Source organism: Callospermophilus lateralis, chromosome 12 (assembly GCF_048772815.1).
Source record: "Callospermophilus lateralis isolate mCalLat2 chromosome 12, mCalLat2.hap1, whole genome shotgun sequence".
In the NCBI taxonomy this organism is placed as follows: Eukaryota; Metazoa; Chordata; class Mammalia; order Rodentia; family Sciuridae; genus Callospermophilus; species Callospermophilus lateralis.
The window spans coordinates 111,788,512-111,811,339 of NC_135316.1; the positions used below are offsets into that span (position 1 = coordinate 111,788,512).

The 22,828-nt window shown below is 55.8% G+C and overlaps 1 protein-coding gene across 4 annotated transcripts in view; it reads right to left on the bottom strand.

Moving 5' to 3' along the window:
- Rasa3 (RAS p21 protein activator 3) overlaps positions 1-22,828 on the bottom strand; it is a 95,095-nt gene that overhangs the window by 1,881 nt on the left and 70,386 nt on the right. For 3 of the 4 annotated variants that reach the window (XM_077110686.1, XM_077110684.1, XM_077110687.1), the window contains 3 exons: positions 20,875-21,083; positions 19,813-19,916; positions 17,015-17,198 (listed from right to left, as the gene is read on the bottom strand). In XM_077110686.1, coding sequence (XP_076966801.1) covers positions 17,015-17,198; positions 19,813-19,916; positions 20,875-21,083 — 497 coding nt within the window. Of the gene's footprint in view, positions 1-17,000; positions 17,199-19,812; positions 19,917-20,874; positions 21,084-22,828 lie in introns of all 4 variants that reach the window. The other variant, XM_077110685.1, reaches the window with a different exon arrangement.

Genomic DNA, 22,828 nt, shown 5'->3' on the forward strand with positions numbered 1-22,828 from the left:
TCTGTGCTCCATGTGTCCCTGGAAGAAGTGGGGATAGAACGCTCTGTGTTTCCCTGGAAGAGTGGGGATAGAACGCTTCTGTGTGTCCCTGGAAGAAGTGGGGATAGAACGCTCTGTGTGTCCCTGGAAGAAGTGGGGATAGAACGCTGTGTGTGTCCCTGGAAGAAGTGGGGATAGAACGCTCTGTGTGTCCCTGGAAGAAGTGGGGATAGAACGCTCCGTGTGTCCCTGGAAGAAGTGGGGATAGAACGCTCCGTGTGTCCCTGGAAGAAGTGGGGATAGAACGCTGTGTGTGTCCCTGGAAGAAGTGGGGATAGAACGCTCTGTGTGTCCCTGGAAGAAGTGGGGATAGAACGCTTCTGTGTGTCCCTGGAAGAAGTGGGGATAGAACGCTCTGTGTGTCCCTGGAAGAAGTGGGGATAGAACGCTTCTGTGTTTCCCTGGAAGAAGTGGGGATAGAACGCTTCTGTGTGTCCCTGGAAGAAGTGGGGATAGAACGCTCTGTGTGTCCCTGGAAGAAGTGGGGATAGAACGCTGTGTGTGTCCCTGGAAGAAGTGGGGATAGAACGCTCTGTGTGTCCCTGGAAGAAGTGGGGATAGAACGCTTCTGTGTGTCCCTGGAAGAAGTGGGGATAGAACGCTCCGTGTGTCCCTGGAAGAAGTGGGGATAGAACGCTCCGTGTGTCCCTGGAAGAAGTGGGGATAGAACGCTCCGTGTGTCCCTGGAAGAAGTGGGGATAGAACGCTCTGTGTGTCCCTGGAAGAAGTGGGGATAGAACGCTCTGTGTGTCCCTGGAAGAAGTGGGGATAGAACGCTTCTGTGTGTCCCTGGAAGAAGTGGGGATAGAACGCTCTGTGTGTCCCTGGAAGAAGTGGGGATAGAACGCTCCATGTGTCCCTGGAAGAAGTGGGGATAGAACGCTCTGTGTTTCCCTGGAAGAGTGGGGATAGAACGCTTCTGTGTGTCCCTGGAAGAAGTGGGGATAGAACGCTCTGTGTGTCCCTGGAAGAAGTGGGGATAGAACGCTGTGTGTGTCCCTGGAAGAAGTGGGGATAGAACGCTCTGTGTGTCCCTGGAAGAAGTGGGGATAGAACGCTCCGTGTGTCCCTGGAAGAAGTGGGGATAGAACGCTCCGTGTGTCCCTGGAAGAAGTGGGGATAGAACGCTGTGTGTGTCCCTGGAAGAAGTGGGGATAGAACGCTCTGTGTGTCCCTGGAAGAAGTGGGGATAGAACGCTCTGTGTGTCCCTGGAAGAAGTGGGGATAGAACGCTTCTGTGTGTCCCTGGAAGAAGTGGGGATAGAACGCTCTGTGTGTCCCTGGAAGAAGTGGGGATAGAACGCTCTGTGTGTCCCTGGAAGAAGTGGGGATAGAACGCTCTGTGTGTCCCTGGAAGAAGTGGGGATAGAACGCTTCTGTGTGTCCCTGGAAGAAGTGGGGATAGAACGCTCTGTGTGTCCCTGGAAGAAGTGGGGATAGAACGCTTCTGTGTTTCCCTGGAAGAAGTGGGGATAGAACGCTCTGTGTGTCCCTGGAAGAAGTGGGGATAGAACGCTTCTGTGTGTCCCTGGAAGAAGTGGGGATAGAACGCTTCTGTGTGTCCCTGGAAGAAGTGGGGATAGAACGATTCTGTGTGTCCCTGGAAGAAGTGGGGATAGAACGCTCTGTGTGTCCCTGGAAGAAGTGGGGATAGAACGCTCTGTGTGTCCCTGGAAGAAGTGGGGATAGAACGCTTCTGTGTGTCCCTGGAAGAAGTGGGGATAGAACGCTTCTGTGTGTCCCTGGAAGAAGTGGGGATAGAACGATTCTGTGTGTCCCTGGAAGAAGTGGGGATAGAATGCTCTGTGTGTCCCTGGAAGAAGTGAGGATAGAACGCTCCGTGTGTCCCTGGAAGAAGTGGGGATAGAACGCTCTGTGTTTCCCTGGAAGAAGTGGGGATAGAACGCTCTGTGTGTCCCTGGAAGAAGTGGGGATAGAACGCTTCTGTGTGTCCCTGGAAGAAGTGGGGATAGAACGCTCTGTGTGTCCCTGGAAGAAGTGGGGATAGAACGATTCTGTGTGTCCCTGGAAGAAGTGGGGATAGAATGCTCTGTGTGTCCCTGGAAGAAGTGAGGATAGAACGCTCCGTGTGTCCCTGGAAGAAGTGGGGATAGAACGCTCTGTGTGTCCCTGGAAGAAGTGGGGATAGAACGCTCCGTGTGTCCCTGGAAGAAGTGGGGATAGAACGCTCTGTGTGTCCCTGGAAGAAGTGGGGATAGAAGGCTCCGTGTGTCCCTGGAAGAAGTGGGGATAGAATGCTCTGTGTGTCCCTGGAAGAAGTGGGGATAGAATGCTCTGTGTGTCCCTGGAAGAAGTGGGGATAGAACGCTCTGTGTGTCCCTGGAAGAAGTGGGGATAGAACGCTTCTGTGTGTCCCTGGAAGAAGTGGGGATAGAACGCTCTGTGTGTCCCTGGAAGGAGTGGGGATAGAACGATTCTGTGTGTCCCTGGAAGAAGTGGGGATAGAACGCTCTGTGTGTCCCTGGAAGAAGTGGGGATAGAATGCTCTGTGTGTCCCTGGAAGAAGTGGGGATAGAACGCTTCTGTGTGTCCCTGGAAGAAGTGGGGATAGAACGCTCCGTGTGTCCCTGGAAGAAGTGGGGACAGAACGCTTCTGTGTGTCCCTGGAAGAGTGGGGATAGAACGCTTCTGTGTGTCCCTGGAAGAGTGGGGATAGAACGCTTCTGTGTGTCCCTGGAAGAAGTGGGGATAGAACGCTCCGTGTGTCCCTGGAAGAAGTGGGGATAGAACGCTCCGTGTGTCCATGGAAGAAGTGGGGATAGAACGCTCCGTGTGTCCCTGGAAGAAGTGGGGATAGAACGCTCGGTGTGTCCCTGGAAGAAGTGGGGATAGAACGCTCTGCGAGTCACTGGAAGAAGTGGGGATAGAACACTTCTGTGTGTCCCTGGAAGAAGTGGGGATAAAACGCTCTGTGTGTCCCTGGAAGAAGTGGGGATAGAACACTTCTGTGTGTCCCTGGAAGAGTGGGGATAGAACGCTCCGTGTGTCCCTGGAAGAAGTGGGGATAGAACGCTCCGTGTGTCCCTGGAAGAGTGGGGAAAGAACGCTTCTGTGTGTCCCTGGAAGAGTGAGGATAGAACGCTCTGTGTGTCCCTGGAAGAAGTGGGGATAGAACGCTCCGTGTGTCCCTGGAAGAAGTGGGGATAGAACGCTCTGTGTGTCCCTGGAAGAAGTGGGGATAGAACGCTCTGCGTGTCCCTGGAAGAAGTGGGGATAGAACACTTCTGTGTGTCCCTGGAAGAAGTGGGGATAAAACGCTCTGTGTGTCCCTGGAAGAAGTGGGGATAGAACGCTTCTGTGTGTCCCTGGAAGAGTGGGGATAGAACGCTCCGTGTGTCCCTGGAAGAAGTAGGGATAGAACGCTCCGCGTGTCCCTGGAAGAAGTGGGGATAGAACGCTCCGTGTGTCCCTGGAAGAAATTGGGACAGAACGCTCTGTGTGTCCCTGGAAGAAGTGGGGATAGAACGCTCCGTGTGTCCCTGGAAGAAGTAGGGATAGAACGCTCCGTGTGTCCCTGGAAGAAGTGTGGACAGAACGCTCCGTGTGTCCCTGGAAGAAGTGGGGACAGAACGCTCCGTGTGTCCCTGGAAGAAGTGGGGATAGAACGCTCCGTGTGTCCCTGGAAGAAGTGGGGATAGAACGCTCCGTGTGTCCCTGGAAGAAGTGGGGACAGAACGCTTCTGTGTGTCCCTGGAAGAGTGGGGATAGAACGCTCCGTGTGTCCCTGGAAGAAGTGGGGATAGAACGCTCCGTGTGTCCCTGGAAGAAGTGGGGATAGAACGCTCCGTGTGTCCCTGGAAGAGTGGGGAAAGAACGTTTCTGTGTGTCCCTGGAAGAGTGAGGATAGAACACTCTGTGTGTCCCTGGAAGAAGTGGGGATAGAACGCTCCGTGTGTCCCTGGAAGAAGTGGGGATAGAACGCTCTGTGTGTCCCTGGAAGAAGTGGGGATAGAACGCTCTGCGTGTCCCTGGAAGAGTGGGGATAGAACGCTCCGTGTGTCCCTGGAAGAAGTAGGGATAGAACGCTTCGTGTGTCCCTGGAAGAAGTTGGGACAGAACGCTCCGTGTGTCCCTGGAAGAAGTTGGGACAGAACGCTCCGTGTGTCCCTGGAAGAAGTGAAGACAGAACGCTCCGTGTGTCCCTGGAAGAAGGGATAGAACGCTTCTGTGTCCCTGGAAGAAGTGGGGATAGAACGCTCCGTGTGTCCCTGGAAGAAGTGGGGATAGAACGCTCTGTGTGTCCCTGGAAGAAGTGGGGATAGAATGCTCCGTGTGTCCCTGGAAGAAGTGGAGACAGAACGCTCCGTGTGTCCCTGGAAGAAGGGATAGAACGCTTCTGTGTCCCTGGAAGAAGTGGGGATAGAACGCTCTGTGTGTCCCTGGAAGAAGTGGGGATAGAACGCTTCTGTGTGTCCCTGGAAGAAGTGGGGATAGAACGCTTCTGTGTCCCTGGAAGAAGTGGGGATAGAACGCTCCGTGTGTACCTGGAAGAAGTGGGGACAGAACGCTCCGTGTGTCCCTGGAAGAAGTGGGGATAGAACGCTCCGTGTGTCCCTGGAAGAAGTGGGGATAGAACGCTCCTTGTGTCCCTGGAAGAAGTGGGGATAGAACGCTCTGTGTGTCCCTGGAAGAAGTGGGGATAGAACGCTCCTTGTGTCCCTGGAAGAAGTGGGGATAGAACGCTCTGTGTGTCCCTGGAAGAAGTGGGGATAGAACGCTCTGTGTGTCCCTGGAAGAAGTGGGGATAGAACGCTCTGTGTGTCCCTGGAAGAAGTGGGGATAGAACGCTTCTGTGTGTCCCTGGAAGAAGTGGGGATAGAACGCTTCTGTGTCCCTGGAAGAAGTGGGGATAGAACGCTCTGTGTGTCCCTGGAAGAAGTGGGGATAGAACGCTTCTGTGTGTCCCTGGAAGAAGTGGGGATAGAACGCTTCTGTGTCCCTGGAAGAAGTGGGGATAGAACGCTCCGTGTGTCCCTGGAAGAAGTGGGGACAGAACGCTCCATGTGTCCCTGGAAGAAGTGGGGACAGAACGCTCCGTGTGTCCCTGGAAGAAGTGGGGATAGAACGCTCCGTGTGTCCCTGAAAGAAGTGGGGATAGAACGCTACTGTGTGTCCCTGGAAGAAGTGGGGATAGAACGCTCTGTGTGTCCCTGGAAGAAGTGGGGATAGAACGCTCCTTGTGTCCCTGGAAGAAGTGGGGATAGAACGCTCTGTGTGTCCCTGGAAGAAGTGGGGATAGAACGCTTCTGTGTGTCCCTGGAAGAAGTGGGGATAGAACGCTCTGTGTGTCCCTGGAAGAAGTGGGGATAGAACGCTTCTGTGTGTTCCTGGAAGAAGTGGGGATAGAACGCTCTGTGTGTCCATGGAAGAAGTGGGGATAGAACGCTTCTGTGTGTCCCTGGAAGAAGTGGGGATAGAATGCTTCTGTGTGTCCCTGGAAGAAGTGGGGATAGAACGCTCCTTGTGTCCCTGGAAGAAGTGGGGATAGAACGCTCTGTGTGTCCCTGGAAGAAGTGGGGATAGAACGCTCCTTGTGTCCCTGGAAGAAGTGGGGATAGAACGCTCTGTGTGTCCCTGGAAGAAGTGGGGATAGAACGCTCCTTGTGTCCCTGGAAGAAGTGGGGATAGAACGCTCCTTGTGTCCCTGGAAGAAGTGGGGATAGAACGCTCTGTGTGTCCCTGGAAGAAGTGGGGATAGAACGCTCTGTGTGTCCCTGGAAGAAGTGGGGATAGAACGCTCTGTGTGTCCCTGGAAGAAGTGGGGATAGAACGCTCTGTGTGTCCCTGGAAGAAGTGGGGATAGAACGCTCTGTGTGTCCCTGGAAGAAGTGGGGATAGAACGCTCTGTGTGTCCCTGGAAGAAGTGGGGACAGAACGCTTCTGTGTGTCCCTGGAAGAAGTGGGGATAGAACGCTCTGTGTGTCCCTGGAAGAAGTGGGGATAGAACGCTCTGTGTGTCCCTGGAAGAAGTGGGGATAGAACGCTCTGTGTGTCCCTGAAAGAAGTGGGGATAGAACGCTCCGTGTGTCCCTGGAAGAAGTGGTGATAGAACGCTCCGTGTGTCCCTGCAAGAAGTGGGGATAGAACACTTCTGTGTGTCCCTGGAAGAAGTGGGGATAGAACGCTCCGTGTGTCCCTGGAAGAAGTGGGGACAGAACGCTCCGTGTGTCCCTGGAAGAAGTGGGGACAGAACGCTCCGTGTGTCCCTGGAAGAAGTGGGGATAGAACGCTCCGTGTGTCCCTGGAAGAAGTGGGGATAGAACGCTTCTGTGTGTCCCTGGAAGAAGTGGGGATAGAACGCTTCTGTGTGTCCCTGGAAGAAGTGGGGATAGAACGCTCCGTGTGTCCCTGAAAGAAGTGGGGACAGAACGCTCCGTGTGTCCCTGGAAGAAGTGGGGACAGAATGCTCCGTGTGTCCCTGGAAGAAGTGGGGACAGAACGCTCTGTGTTTCCCTGGAAGAAGTGGGGATAGAACGCTCTGTGTGTCCCTGGAAGAGTGGGGATAGAACGCTTCTGTGTGTCCCTGGAAGAAGTGGGGATAGAACGCTTCTGTGTCCCTGGAAGAAGTGGGGATAGAACGCTCCGTGTGTCCCTGGAAGAAGTGGGGACAGAACGCTCCGTGTGTCCCTGGAAGAAGTGGGGATAGAACGCTCTGTGTGTCCCTGGAAGAAGTGGGGATAGAACGCTTCTGTGTGTCCCTGGAAGAAGTGGGGATAGAACGCTTCTGTGTGTCCCTGGAAGAAGTGGGGATAGAACGCTCCGTGTGTCCCTGGAAGAAGTGGGGATAGAACGCTCTGTGTGTCCCTGGAAGAAGTGGGGATAGAACGCTCCTTGTGTCCCTGGAAGAAGTGGGGATAGAACGCTCTGTGTGTCCCTGGAAGAAGTGGGGATAGAACGCTCCTTGTGTCCCTGGAAGAAGTGGGGATAGAACGCTCCGTGTGTCCCTGGAAGAAGTGGGGATAGAACGCTCTGTGTGTCCCTGGAAGAAGTGGGGATAGAACGCTCTGCGTGTCCCTGGAAGAAGTGGGGATAGAACACTTCTGTGTGTCCCTGGAAGAAGTGGGGATAAAACGCTCTGTGTGTCCCTGGAAGAAGTGGGGATAGAACGCTTCTGTGTGTCCCTGGAAGAGTGGGGATAGAACGCTCCGTGTGTCCCTGGAAGAAGTAGGGATAGAACGCTCTGCGTGTCCCTGGAAGAAGTGGGGATAGAACGCTCCGTGTGTCCCTGGAAGAAGTTGGGACAGAACGCTCTGTGTGTCCCTGGAAGAAGTGGGGATAGAACGCTCCGTGTGTCCCTGGAAGAAGTAGGGATAGAACGCTCCGTGTGTCCCTGGAAGAAGTGGGGACAGAACGCTCCGTGTGTCCCTGGAAGAAGTGGGGACAGAACGCTCCGTGTGTCCCTGGAAGAAGTGGGGACAGAACGCTCCGTGTGTCCCTGGAAGAAGTGGGGATAGAACGCTCCGTGTGTCCCTGGAAGAAGTGGGGACAGAACGCTTCTGTGTGTCCCTGGAAGAGTGGGGATAGAACGCTCCGTGTGTCCCTGGAAGAAGTGGGGATAGAACGCTCCGTGTGTCCCTGGAAGAAGTGGGGATAGAACGCTCCGTGTGTCCCTGGAAGAGTGGGGAAAGAACGTTTCTGTGTGTCCCTGGAAGAGTGAGGATAGAACGCTCTGTGTGTCCCTGGAAGAAGTGGGGATAGAACGCTCCGTGTGTCCCTGGAAGAAGTGGGGATAGAACGCTCTGTGTGTCCCTGGAAAAAGTGGGGATAGAACGCTCTGCGTGTCCCTGGAAGAAGTGGGGATAGAACACTTCTGTGTGTCCCTGGAAGAAGTGGGGATAAAACGCTCTGTGTGTCCCTGGAAGAAGTGGGGATAGAACGCTTCTGTGTGTCCCTGGAAGAGTGGGGATAGAACGCTCCGTGTGTCCCTGGAAGAAGTAGGGATAGAACGCTTCGTGTGTCCCTGGAAGAAGTTGGGACAGAACGCTCCGTGTGTCCCTGGAAGAAGTGGGGACAGAACGCTCCGTGTGTCCCTGGAAGAAGGGATAGAACGCTTCTGTGTCCCTGGAAGAAGTGGGGATAGAACGCTCCGTGTGTCCCTGGAAGAAGTGGGGATAGAACGCTCTGTGTGTCCCTGGAAGAAGTGGGGATAGAACGCTCCGTGTGTCCCTGGAAGAAGTGGAGACAGAACGCTCCGTGTGTCCCTGGAAGAAGGGATAGAACGCTTCTGTGTCCCTGGAAGAAGTGGGGATAGAACGCTCTGTGTGTCCCTGGAAGAAGTGGGGATAGAACGCTTCTGTGTGTCCCTGGAAGAAGTGGGGATAGAACGCTTCTGTGTCCCTGGAAGAAGTGGGGATAGAACGCTCCGTGTGTCCCTGGAAGAAGTGGGGACACAACGCTCCGTGTGTCCCTGGAAGAAGTGGGGATAGAACGCTCCGTGTGTCCCTGGAAGAAGTGGGGATAGAACGCTCCGTGTGTCCCTGGAAGAAGTGGGGATAGAACGCTCTGTGTGTCCCTGGAAGAAGTGGGGATAGAACGCTTCTGTGTGTCCCTGGAAGAAGTGGGGATAGAACACTCTGTGTGTCCCTGGAAGAAGTGGGGATAGAACGCTTCTGTGTGTTCCTGGAAGAAGTGAGGATAGAACGCTCTGTGTGTCCCTGGAAGAAGTGGGGATAGAACGCTTCTGTGTGTCCCTGGAAGAAGTGGGGATAGAACGCTTCTGTGTGTCCCTGGAAGAAGTGGGGATAGAACGCTCTGTGTGTCCCTGGAAGAAGTGGGGATAGAACGCTCTGTGTGTCCCTGGAAGAAGTGGGGATAGAACGCTTCTGTGTGTCCCTGGAAGAAGTGGGGATAGAACGCTTCTGTGTGTCCCTGGAAGAAGTGGGGATAGAACGCTTCTGTGTCCCTGGAAGAAGTGGGGATAGAACGCTCTGTGTGTCCCTGGAAGAAGTGGGGATAGAACGCTTCTGTGTGTCCCTGGAAGAAGTGGGGATAGAACGCTTCTGTGTCCCTGGAAGAAGTGGGGATAGAACGCTCCGTGTGTCCCTGGAAGAAGTGGGGACAGAACGCTCCGTGTGTCCCTGGAAGAAGTGGGGATAGAACGCTCCGTGTGTCCCTGGAAGAAGTGGGGATAGAACGCTCCGTGTGTCCCTGGAAGAAGTGGGGATAGAACGCTTCTGTGTGTCCCTGGAAGAAGTGGGGATAGAACGCTCCTTGTGTCCCTGGAAGAAGTGGGGATAGAACGCTCTGTGTGTCCCTGGAAGAAGTGGGGATAGAACGCTTCTGTGTGTCCCTGGAAGAAGTGGGGATAGAACGCTCTGTGTGTCCCTGGAAGAAGTGGGGATAGAACGCTTCTGTGTGTTCCTGGAAGAAGTGGGGATAGAACGCTCTGTGTGTCCCTGGAAGAAGTGGGGATAGAACGCTTCTGTGTGTCCCTGGAAGAAGTGGGGATAGAATGCTTCTGTGTGTCCCTGGAAGAAGTGGGGATAGAACGCTCCTTGTGTCCCTGGAAGAAGTGGGGATAGAACGCTCTGTGTGTCCCTGGAAGAAGTGGGGATAGAACGCTCCTTGTGTCCCTGGAAGAAGTGGGGATAGAACGCTCTGTGTGTCCCTGGAAGAAGTGGGGATAGAACGCTCTGTGTGTCCCTTTAAGAAGTGGGGATAGAACGCTCTGTGTGTCCCTGGAAGAAGTGGGGATAGAACGCTCCTTGTGTCCCTTGAAGAAGTGGGGATAGAACGCTCCTTGTGTCCCTGGAAGAAGTGGGGATAGAACGCTCCGTGTGTCCCTGGAAGAAGTGGGGATAGAACGCTCCGTGTGTCCCTGGAAGAAGTGGGGATAGAACGCTCTGTGTGTCCCTGGAAGAAGTGGGGATAGAACGCTCTGTGTGTCCCTGGAAGAAGTGGGGATAGAACGCTCTGTGTGTCCCTGGAAGAAGTGGGGACAGAACGCTTCTGTGTGTCCCTAGAAGAAGTGGGGATAGAACGCTCTGTGTGTCCCTGGAAGAAGTGGGGATAGAACGCTCTGTGTGTCCCTGGAAGAAGTGGGGATAGAACGCTCTGTGTGTCCCTGGAAGAAGTGGGGATAGAACGCTCCGTGTGTCCCTGGAAGAAGTGGGGACAGAACGCTCCGTGTGTCCCTGGAAGAAGTGGGGACAGAACGCTCCGTGTGTCCCTGGAAGAAGTGGGGATAGAACGCTCCGTGTGTCCCTGGAAGAAGTGGGGATAGAACGCTTCTGTGTGTCCCTGGAAGAAGTGGGGATAGAACGCTCCTTGTGTCCCTGGAAGAAGTGGGGATAGAACGCTCTGTGTGTCCCTGGAAGAAGTGGGGATAGAACGCTTCTGTGTGTCCCTGGAAGAAGTGGGGATAGATCGCTCTGTGTGTCCCTGGAAGAAGTGGGGATAGAACGCTTCTGTGTGTTCCTGGAAGAAGTGGGGATAGAACGCTCTGTGTGTCCCTGGAAGAAGTGGGGATAGAACGCTTCTGTGTGTCCCTGGAAGAAGTGGGGATAGAACGCTTCTGTGTGTCCCTGGAAGAAGTGGGGATAGAACGCTCCTTGTGTCCCTGGAAGAAGTGGGGATAGAACGCTCTGTGTGTCCCTGGAAGAAGTGGGGATAGAACGCTCCTTGTGTCCCTGGAAGAAGTGGGGATAGAACGCTCTCTGTGTCCCTGGAAGAAGTGGGGATAGAACGCTCTGTGTGTCCCTGGAAGAAGTGGGGATAGAACGCTCTGTGTGTCCCTGGAAGAAGTGGGGATAGAACGCTCCGTGTGTTCCTGGAAGAAGTGGGGATAGAACGCTCCTTGTGTCCCTGGAAGAAGTGGGGATAGAACGCTCTGTGTGTCCCTGGAAGAAGTGGGGATAGAACGCTCTGTGTGTCCCTGGAAGAAGTGGGGATAGAACGCTCTGTGTGTCCCTGGAAGAAGTGGGGATAGAACGCTCTGTGTGTCCCTGGAAGAAGTGGGATAGAACGCTCTGTGTGTCCCTGGAAGAAGTGGGGACAGAACGCTTCTGTGTGTCCCTGGAAGAGTGGGGATAGAACGCTCCGTGTGTCCCTGGAAGAAGTAGGGATAGAACGCTCCGTGTGTCCCTGGAAGAAGTAGGGATAGAACGCTCCGTGTGTCCCTGGAAGAAGTTGGGACAGAACGCTCTGTGTGTCCCTGGAAGAAGTGGGGATAGAACGCTCCGTGTGTCCCTGGAAGAAGTAGGGATAGAACGCTCCGTGTGTCCCTGGAAGAAGTGGGACAGAACGCTCCGTGTGTCCCTGGAAGAAGTGGGGACAGAACGCTCCGTGTGTCCCTGGAAGAAGTGGGGATAGAACGCTCCGTGTGTCCCTGGAAGAAGTGGGGATAGAACGCTCCGTGTGTCCCTGGAAGAAGTGGGGACAGAACGCTTCTGTGTGTCCCTGGAAGAGTGGGGATAGAACGCTCCGTGTGTCCCTGGAAGAAGTGGGGATAGAACGCTCCGTGTGTCCCTGGAAGAAGTGGGGATAGAACGCTCCGTGAGTCCCTGGAAGAGTGGGGAAAGAACGCTTCTGTGTGTCCCTGGAAGAGTGAGGATAGAACGCTTCTGTGTGTCCCTGGAAGAAGTGGGGATAGAACGCTCCGTGTGTCCCTGGAAGAAGTGGGGATAGAACGCTCTGTGTGTCCCTGGAAGAAGTGGGGATAGAACGCTCTGCGTGTCCCTGGAAGAAGTGGGGATAGAACACTTCTGTGTGTCCCTGGAAGAAGTGGGGATAAAACGCTCTGTGTGTCCCTGGAAGAAGTGGGGATAGAACGCTTCTGTGTGTCCCTGGAAGAGTGGGGATAGAACGCTCCGTGTGTCCCTGGAAGAAGTAGGGATAGAACGCTTCGTGTGTCCCTGGAAGAAGTTGGGACAGAACGCTCCGTGTGTCCCTGGAAGAAGTAGGGACAGAACGCTCCGTGTGTCCCTGGAAGAAGGGATAGAACGCTTCTGTGTCCCTGGAAGAAGTGGGGATAGAACGCTCTGTGTGTCCCTGGAAGAAGTGGGGATAGAACGCTTCTGTGTGTCCCTGGAAGAAGTGGGGATAGAACACTTCTGTGTCCCTGGAAGAAGTGGGGATAGAACGCTCCGTGTGTCCCTGGAAGAAGTGGGGACAGAACGCTCCGTGTGTCCCTGGAAGAAGTGGGGATAGAACGCTCCGTGTGTCCCTGGAAGAAGTGGGGACAGAACGCTCCGTGTGTCCCTGGAAGAAGTGGGGATAGAACGCTCTGTGTGTTCCTGGAAGAAGTGGGGATAGAATGCTTCTGTGTGTCCCTGGAAGAAGTGGGGATAGAACGCTCTGTGTGTCCCTGGAAGAAGTGGGGATAGAACGCTTCTGTGTGTCCCTGGAAGAAGTGGGGATAGAACGCTCTGTGTGTCCCTGGAAGAAGTGGGGATAGAACGCTTCTGTGTGTTCCTGGAAGAAGTGGGGATAGAACGCTCTGTGTGTCCCTGGAAGAAGTGGGGATAGAACGCTTCTGTGTGTCCCTGGAAGAAGTGGGGATAGAACGCTTCTGTGTGTCCCTGGAAGAAGTGGGGATAGAACGCTCCTTGTGTCCCTGGAAGAAGTGGGGATAGAACGCTCTGTGTGTCCCTGGAAGAAGTGGGGATAGAACGCTCCTTGTGTCCCTGGAAGAAGTGGGGATAGAACGCTCTGTGTGTCCCTGGAAGAAGTGGGGATAGAACGCTCTGTGTGTCCCTGGAAGAAGTCGGGATAGAACGCTCCGTGTGTCCCTGGAAGAAGTGGGGATAGAACGCTCCGTGTGTCCCTGGAAGAAGTGGGGATAGAACGCTCCTTGTGTCCCTGGAAGAAGTGGGGATAGAACGCTCCGTGTGTCCCTGGAAGAAGTTGGGATAGAACGCTCTGTGTGTCCCTGGAAGAAGTGGGGATAGAATGCTCTGTGTGTCCCTGGAAGAAGTGGGGATAGAACGCTCTGTGTGTCCCTGGAAGAAGTGGGGATAGAACGCTCTGTGTGTCCCTGGAAGAAGTGGGGACAGAACGCTTCTGTGTGTCCCTGGAAGAAGTGGGGATAGAACGCTCTGTGTGTCCCTGGAAGAAGTGGGGATAGAACGCTTCTGTGTGTTCCTGGAAGAAGTGGGGATAGAACGCTCTGTGTGTCCCTGGAAGAAGTGGGGATAGAACGCTTCTGTGTGTCCCTGGAAGAAGTGGGGATAGAACGCTTCGTGTGTCCCTGGAAGAAGTGGGGATAGAACGCTCCGTGTGTCCCTGGAAGAAGTGGGGACAGAACGCTCCGTGTGTCCTTGGAAGAAGTGGGGATAGAACGCTCCGTGTGTCCCTGGAAGAAGTGGGGACAGAACGCTCCGTGTGTCCCTGGAAGAAGTGGGGACAGAACGCTCCGTGTGTCCCTGGAAGAAGGGATAGAACGCTTCTGTGTGTCCCTGGAAGAAGTGGGGATAGAACGCTCTGTGTGTCCCTGGAAGAAGTGGGGATAGAACGCTTCTGTGTGTTCCTGGAAGAAGTGGGGATAGAACGCTCTGTGTGTCCCTGGAAGAAGTGGGGATAGAACGCTTCTGTGTGTCCCTGGAAGAAGTGGGGATAGAACGCTTCTGTGTGTCCCTGGAAGAAGTGGGGATAGAACGCTCCTTGTGTCCCTGGAAGAAGTGGGGATAGAACGCTCTGTGTGTCCCTGGAAGAAGTGGGGATAGAACGCTCCTTGTGTCCCTGGAAGAAGTGGGGATAGAACGCTCTGTGTGTCCCTGGAAGAAGTGGGGATAGAACGCTCTGTGTGTCCCTGGAAGAAGTGGGGATAGAACGCTTCTGTGTGTCCCTGGAAGAAGTGGGGATAGAACGCTCCGTGTGTCCCTGGAAGAAGTGGGGACAGAACGCTCCGTGTGTCCTTGGAAGAAGTGGGGATAGAACGCTCCGTGTGTCCCTGGAAGAAGTGGGGACAGAACGCTCCGTGTGTCCCTGGAAGAAGTGGGGACAGAACGCTCCGTGTGTCCCTGGAAGAAGGGATAGAACGCTTCTGTGTGTCCCTGGAAGAAGTGGGGATAGAACGCTCTGTGTGTCCCTGGAAGAAGTGGGGATAGAACGCTTCTGTGTGTTCCTGGAAGAAGTGGGGATAGAACGCTCTGTGTGTCCCTGGAAGAAGTGGGGATAGAACGCTTCTGTGTGTCCCTGGAAGAAGTGGGGATAGAACGCTTCTGTGTGTCCCTGGAAGAAGTGGGGATAGAACGCTCCTTGTGTCCCTGGAAGAAGTGGGGATAGAACGCTCTGTGTGTCCCTGGAAGAAGTGGGGATAGAACGCTCCTTGTGTCCCTGGAAGAAGTGGGGATAGAACGCTCTGTGTGTCCCTGGAAGAAGTGGGGATAGAACGCTCTGTGTGTCCCTGGAAGAAGTCGGGATAGAACGCTCCGTGTGTCCCTGGAAGAAGTGGGGATAGAACGCTCCGTGTGTCCCTGGAAGAAGTGGGGATAGAACGCTCCTTGTGTCCCTGGAAGAAGTGGGGATAGAACGCTCCGTGTGTCCCTGGAAGAAGTTGGGATAGAACGCTCTGTGTGTCCCTGGAAGAAGTGGGGATAGAACGCTCCGTGTGTCCCTGGAAGAAGTGGGGATAGAACGCTCCGTGTGTCCCTGGAAGAAGTGGGGATAGAACGCTCCGTGTGTCCCTGGAAGAAGTGGGGACAGAACGCTTCTGTGTGTCCCTGGAAGAAGTGGGGATAGAACGCTCCGTGTGTCCCTGGAAGAAGTGGGGATAGAACGCTCTGTGTGTCCCTGGAAGAAGTGGGGATAGAACGCTCCGTGTGTCCCTGGAAGAAGTGGGGATAGAACGCTCTGTGTGTCCCTGGAAGAAGTGGGGATAGAACGCTCCGTGTGTCCCTGGAAGAAGTGGGGATAGAACGCTCCGTGTGTCCCTGGAAGAAGTGGGGATAGAACGCTCTGTGTGTCCCTGGAAGAAGTGGGGACAGAACGCTCTGTGTGTCCCTGGAAGAAGTGGGGACAGAACGCTCCGTGTGTCCCTGGAAGAAGTGGGGATAGAACGCTCCGTGTGTCCCTGGAAGAAGTGGGGATAGAACGCTTCTGTGTGTCCCTGGAAGAAGTGGGGATAGAACGCTCTGTGTGTCCCTGGAAGAAGTGGGGACAGAACGCTCCGTGTGTCCCTGGAAGAAGTGGGGATAGAACGCTCCGTGTGTCCCTGGAAGAAGTGGGGATAGAATGCTCTGTGTGTCCCTGGAAGAAGTGGGGATAGAACGCTCCGTGTGTCCCTGGAAGAAGTGGGGACAGAACGCTTCTGTGTGTCCCTGGAAGAAGTGGGGATAGAACGCTTCTGTGTGTCCCTGGAAGAAGTGGGGATAGAACGCTTCTGTGTGTCCCTGGAAGAAGTGGGGATAGAACGCTTCTGTGTGTCCCTGGAAGAAGTGGGGATAGAACGCTTATGTGTGTCCCTGGAAGAAGTGGGGATAGAACGCTTCTGTGTGTCCCTGGAAGAAGTGGGGATAGAACGCTTCTGTGTGTTCCTGGAAGAAGTGGGGATAGAACGCTCTGTGTGTCCCTGGAAGAAGTGGGGATAGAACGCTTCTGTGTGTCCCTGGAAGAAGTGTGGATAGAACGCTTCTGTGTGTCCCTGGAAGAAGTGGGGATAGAACGCTTCTGTGTGTCCCTGGAAGAAGTGGGGATAGAACGCTCTGTGTGTCCCTGGAAGAAGTGGGGATAGAAGCTCTGTGTGTCCCTGGAAGAAGTGGGGATAGAACGCTCCGTGTGTCCCTGGAAGAGTGGGGATAGAAGGCTCCGTGAACAGAAGGTCCCCACTGTGGGTGCTCCCTGGAAGAGGAGGAGGTGAGGCTATGACCCCAGAGTGCCCCTGGAAGAGGAGGGGGTGAGGAAGCTCCACTGCCCACTTGTGAGTGCTCCCTGGAAGGGGAGGAGGAGGCTTCTCCCGCTGGGTGCTCCCTGGAAGGAGAAGGTGCTGTGTGTATGCCAGGTGCAGTGTGCACACACGTGTGCAGAATCCACACGCAAGGTGGTACATGCAGCATGCACACACGTTGGCGTGCAGTGTACCCCTGCTGCAGATCACATGTTGTAATGCATGAGGTTCACGTGTGTAGGCTGGACCTGTGTGCACACGGTGTGTGTTACCCAATGGAGTGTGTGTTGTGAGCGTGGGGAAGGCGGGCTCTGTCCACCTGTGGCTGAAGAATGCCCGGTGCTGGGTAGTGGGTGTCTGGGTGGGTTGCTGCCTGCTCTGGGTGCAACACCTCCCCTAGAACAGGCTTCTGCTTCCTGGGCTGCGGTCAGCCCCCTGGCTTTGGGCTGCAAGGCAGCTGGCTTCTGACATTAGGATGGAGGCCTTCAGAAGGGGTGTGGGCTCCCTGCCAGGTGTGTCCAAGACCTGCCTCAATGCTGGAGGCCCTAGAGGTGCTCAGGCTCTATCCAGCAGGACGTGGGGAGTGGTCACTCTCCCTAAGCCTCACTTGATCCTTCCCAGAACCCCGGCCTCTTCCCTGCATGGTCGGCATTCCCTGCAGGCTCACCCACCCATTCTAGGCTGTGTGGTGGCTCTGTCATGGCGTCCCTTGGCCCACCTGCTGGATGAGCACAGTCAAGACGCCCACTCACCCCTGGCCATGGGCTCTTCTAGCCCTCACCTCATTGAACTCCATCTCCCATGACCTCTGCTCCTGTGCAGAAGTGGGGGTGGAAGCCAGGCTACCTGCCAGCCACAGCTGGTGATGGGTCCATGTGGTCCACCTGGCTCAGTCCTGAGCATCCGCATGCCCTACCCCCTCCCTCCTGGGACAAGAATGTGGCCACTCCAGAGCCAGCCTAGGCCAGTGACCTGGGAGATGGCAGAGGGCGTGTGATGCAGAGGCAGATGGGGTCAGACCCTGGCCAAGACCGGCTGGGGAGGCCCAGCCTCCTCCCCAGGTGGGCACCATCAGGAGGTCTGAGGTGGACTGGCCACACCCTGCCCACAGCCTCACCCCTGGGCACTCACTGACTCCCGTATCTCGTCTTCTTGAACTTGTCCCTCCTGTACTGCGCGTGCTCCTGCTCCAGGGCCCCCACCCCGGCGATGACCTGCTTCAGTGTCTTGTAGGTCTCCTGGGGGTCGTCGATGAGAAACGTCGCGTACTCCTCCTGCTCGGGGCCGTCGTACACAGACTTGCTCCCACAGGCCTCTGTGGGGGCAGGGATGTCACTGTGGGTGTCCCTGGGGCAACCACCCTTCGTTGGGTGTCTGCTCAGGGCATGCACTTCCCACGGCAGTCCCCTCCAGGAAAGGCTGGCCATGGGCACGTGAGTGAGAGAGCAGCATGGGTGTCCATCCTGCAGGCCCCTGGGCCCAGCGTGTCTCGGCCCAGCCACCCTCTCCTCACAGGTCCAGCTTGCTAACTGCACAGTGGAGTGAGAGGACGGCTGTGCAGGAAGGGACAGGCGCTAGAGGATATCCCTGCCCTCCTGGGATGTGCTGGTGAGGATGCAGCAGCCAAGGCTGTTCTGCCAGGCCTGACTAGGCGGGAGGACTGAGCAGGACGCAGAGATGGCAGCGTCCCTGAGCCGATCTGTCTCACGAGGACACAAAATAACAACTAAAACCACCTTCTGCCTGGACCCTGGACCTGGTGCCCTGTGAACAGTGTCCTTGAACTGATCAAGGTGAAATGGAGTCCCGGTGACCAGGCCGTGCGGGAGACACTGGTTCCGTTTCACATGAGCAGCCTCCCCAAAACCCTAACAAGCAGGTACCTGTGCTACTGCACAGATGGTAGCCTGCCATCCCCCACAGAGATGTTTCTACTCTCGCCACCACATGACAAGCCATTCTGCACTGGCCAACATTCCCAGCCCAGCACTAGCCCTCAGGACAGAATGCCATGGCCCTGTACTGAGTCTGCAGATGTGGGGCCACAGAGACCTAGCCACAGAGCGTCCAGGAGGGGCCAGGGTCTGACCATGGCCTGTGGCAAAGGCCATGGCAACACAGCCCTCCAGCACCAAAGGCTAGGACTTAGGCAGAAAGGGGCTTGTTACACCAACGGGCACAGGCCCCATGGTCATGTGTCTGGGGAGACAGTGTCTCGCAGCCATCGGAGCTGCCCGACTAGAAGGCTGTCAAGAAGCACCACGTCCTCGGCAGAGGCTTGGCGGATGCAGGGACTCCACGCCCTGTAAGGTGCATGTGGGAGAGTGAGCTGAGAGTCCAGCTGCGTTGACAGCGATGAGCCCTTGCTATCAAGACGGTTTGTTGGTTATTGGGAGGAAGGATGAGAGCATAATTGTTTCCATTTGTCTATCTGTCCATTTTTTATTCATCCATCCACTTACCTATCTATCCATGCATCACGCATTCATCCACCCACCTATCCATCCATCCATCCATCTATATACCTGTCTGTTCCTCCCTCCTTCCTCCTTCCTCCCTTGCTCCCTCCCTCCCTCCTGTCTGGCCATCCATCCATCCATCCATCTATATACCTTTCCTTCTTTCCTCCCTTCCTCCCTCCATCCCTTCCTCCCTCCCTCCATCCCTTCCTCCCTCCCTCCTGCCTGGCCATCCATCCATCCATCCATCCATTTATACACCTGTCCTTCCTTCCTTCCCCCCCCTCCCTCTCTCCCATCTGGCCATCCATCCATCCATCCATCTGTTTATACACCTGTCTCTTCCTTCTTTCCTCCCTCTCCCCTCCCTCCCATCTGGCCATCCATCCATCCATCTATCTATACACTTCTTCCTTCCTTCCTTCCTTCCTTCCTTTCTTCCTTCCTTCTTTCCTCCCTCTCCCCTCCCTCCCATCTGGCCATCCATCCATCCATCTATCTATACACTTCTTCCTTCCTTCCTTCCTTCCTTCCTTCCTTCCTTCCTTCCTTCCTTCCTTCCTCTCTCCCTCCCTCCCATCTAGCCATCCTTCCATCCATCCATCCATCCCTCCATCCAACAGGACAAGTACCCCCTTTGTGCCAAGTCCTGGGGTAAAAAGGATATTTCCTTTGCTCTCAAAAGGCCCCAGAATACAACTAAAAGTGAACAGACCAGAGAGGGCTGCACTTGAGTGATGGGGTGAACCCAGGCTATGGGGCTGGGGGTCTGGAGAAAGCTCCCAGGAGGAACAGACTCACAGGAAGAGCAGGCACTGGCTGGACTGAAGTAGGAAGGCGCTCCAGGTAGGGGGTAGATGCCATGCACAGTGTGCAGCACTGTGATGCAGGCAGGGCCGCCGTGCTTGCTGGGCACCATGCTACCGTCTGGGTGTGCACAGGCATGTGAGCCTGTGTGAGCCTGGAGCCTGTTCTCACACACAGGCGGACACGATGCCCAGGACCCCGTGCATGGCCAGCCAAGGTGCAGTTGGCCTTCTGGGCTGGGTCAGGAAAGCAGGGAGGAAGCAAGACTAACGGGCTCGATTCCAGACTTTCTCTATGTTTTGTTCTGTGGGCTGAGAGCTCTTTGGTGATCTACATGAGCGTATCTGAGTTCTCCCAGACCCCACACGGAGAAGATACCCCTGCCTCCCTCCTTGGATCTGCCTGCCACTGAGGAACAGACCAGGTCCCGCGCCACCTAATCTGTTCTGCCCAGACTGTTGAGCTTCTAGTTCTGTTAAGCTATTAAATGTTACAAACACATCTCTCTAGAGTGCTGGCTAGCCAGCAAACAGCTTCCTATCACCAGGGCTGTAGCCTGCCCACGGACGCCCCACGGACACCAGAGCTCTACCAGGCTCCCCTGCAGATGGCCCTGTGCCTGGGACAGCTCCCTGGCCCGACACGTGCAGGGGCTGTGGTCACCTTGCATCTTCTCCAGCTTGCCCATGTACAGGTTGAACAAGGAGTAGATGCGCTCCGTCTCGCGGTCCCCGTCAATGTCCAGCTGGATGTTTGCTGGGAGGCCACTGCCCAGATAGGGAAAGAATAAAAAGAAAAAAACATGACTTAGACAATGCTTTTACTCATATTACTTTTAAGAAAATCAAGTAAGAAAGAAACTGGAGGGAACATATTTAAAACCTGATCCTGACCTTGGTGACAGGGTGGCCCCAGGCTGGCTTAGGACATGTATAGCTGGGGCCTCTTGGGACCCACGGATCCAGACCAACCATGGACAGGGCAGGAATGACCTGGTGTAGGGCTGGGCTACATCCCCAGAGGTTCACCTGCCCAGAGGAAGGTCAGCTTTCCTTTCCTCCCGGGAGGCTGTGGGTTTCTGTCCTGTCCTGGGTGAGGACAGGAGAGAGGTCTTGGGGACTGACAGGTGTGGCCCTGGCTTCTGTATCTATCACCCTCCAAGGCTTTGGGGAGCAAATGGCCAGACGTGAAGGTTGTGTGACAAGTACACTTCGGGGGGCTTGTCACATGAGGCTGTCATACTCCCAATATGACAAGGCACAGAGAGCTGATCAGGGGCACCGCCGAGGGAGGCCAGGCACCCTGGCCACCTTCCCTTCTCTAATAGCCACAGGAGGCTCAGCTGCCATGCCTGGCCTCAGTTCCCACGCGGAGGGCTGGTGGAGAGTCTGAGCTCTGAGCAGGAGACGGAGCACTTCCAGGCCCTCAGGAGAAATGGGATGCGTCGGCTTCAAGCCCTCCTTTCCCTGCCTACCACTTCCCCAAGGTCAGCTCTGCCCCAGCAGGGGCTCAGGAGGAACCTCCGTGGCCTGGAGCTCCCTGCAGTCTACACGGCCTCCCAGAGGCCCACGCCCAGGTGCTCCATCAGTGGGGACTCTGCAGAGGACATGAGATCTGCCTGGCTGGGCCCCCTGGCTGAACTCCCTGCACAGCACACAAGCCGGGTGACTGTGCTTGGCTGAGTGGGGGTGGTGGGTGCCGGGTGCTGCAGGGGCCCAGACCTACCCAGTGCAGGGGGTGCAGCCGGCAGCAGTGTCGGAGGAGGCCCTGCAGCACAGCCAGTGGCCGTTCAGGTAGGCAGACGGGTGGAAGACGGTGAGGCGGGCCTGGTTGCACTGGCTCACCTTGGTGAGGATGTCGATCCAGTCCTTGGCCTCCACGCAGTTGCTGGCCTGGATGTAGAGCGCACGCTCCGGCTGGATGACCTGGAACATCTGAGGACACAGTGTGGGCTCAGGAGGGCTGCCAGAGGGGCTCTGAGAAAGCTCGAGAGCCACAGGCATCAGACACCATCAATGGCTTGAAAAGGGACACTTGGCTGGATGGGCCCCCAGGGGCCAGGGCTGATGCAAACCTGGATGGGCCCAGGGCCTTCCTGCAGCTCTGCCACAGGATGGGGCTGTGGGAACAGAAGAGGCAGAGCTGGGGAGGCCACTACAACTTGGCCACCAGGGTGAGCCTAGCCAGGCACACTCTGCCCTGCAGCCTCAGAAGCCTCAGCTGAAATCCCCCACCCTCCTGCTTTCTCTCCTGGGACTGCAGGGCTGGCCACACGTGTCATGAAGCTCTTCCTGCCACCTTGCTGGCACATGAAGCCCTGCCTCAGGGCCTGCAAGCTTTTCTTGCCCTCTGGTGCCCTGGCGCCCAGCTGACCACATGGGACTGCGCCACTCAGGGGTTCTTCCTCACGAGGCTTTCAGGCCACCGCCTTTGCCCCTCTCTCCACAAACACTACTAAGTGCCAGCAACTGTCCTGGGTCCCAGGGACATGCTACTTGCCGCCAGGGGGAAGGATGAAAGCAAACAGCAAGTCAGGGCCAGGGCCTAACAGGTCAGGAGAGACTGAGCAGTCCTCTGGCTGAGCTTGGAGCAGGCTAAGTTAACCAGGCAGAGCAGGGAAGGGTCAATGAGGTGGAGCGCAGAAAGGGGACAGATGGCTCCCCAGGCAGAAGACAGTGGGAACAAAGGCCCTGGAGCCAGAGGGGTCAGGTGACCCCAGAAGCACAGGCCAAGCTGCACCCAGACGGTGCTTGGAGAGGTGGGCAGACCAGTGCTTGGCAGGACTCAGGTGGCTATCCCAGGTGATAGCCCTTCTGGGCTCAGGAGTTCTGGCTCCATATTCCTGGGTGGGTAGCTGGGGCCTCGCTAGGAGATGGGAACCCCCTGTGCCCCGCCCCCGTGTGTAGACCCCACCTCTGCACGAGTGTGCTCATGGCTATGATCCCCACGGACAGCCACCTGACCATCATTTCGGGCTGGGCACTCACAGGGGCCAGAAAGCCAAGCTGATGGACAACTAGAGAACAGGGTGCCTCTGGGCACGTGGAACATCAGGCCTGAGTCACCAAGCGTCACCAAGCAGGGCGGGGAAGGCCTGAGGGCAGGCGACAGCGGAAGCACTCGTGCACCCGCCTGGGAAGGGCAGGGCGGTCACTGTGAACACGATGGGCATGTGCTGGCCTGGCCAGAGTGAGATTTCTGCTGTGGGCACCTGCAGTGTGGTTCTGAAGAGAATTGTTCTAGGAAGCAGACTCCGAAGTACTCGTGCAGTTCAGGAAAGATGCAGCCGTCACCCAGAGAGGAGTGAGGACACCAAGGGTGACCAGCACACAGGGTAGGGTGAAGCCAGATCACGGGTGCCTGGGAGCCCTCGTCTGTCCTTGTGCACCCTTCTCTAAGTTCAAAATTACACCAGAGCAAAAAAAGGTTTGAGAGGAAATCCCAACAGGCTCAGGACCTATTCCTGGCACCCTTTAAGGGGTCTTTCTTCCAAGTAAAATCGACTTTCCTCCTCCAAGTTGTTGTCACGGTGTCTTGGTCACAACAATGAAAGGTCAGCAGCACTGAAGCTGGCTGAGGGTGAAGTGTGCTGGCACCTCACCACGGGGTTCAGGAGCCTTGGGACTGATTTGCAGGAGGAGTTTGGAAAGTTCGGAGATGTAGGCTGGAGAAGTAGAGT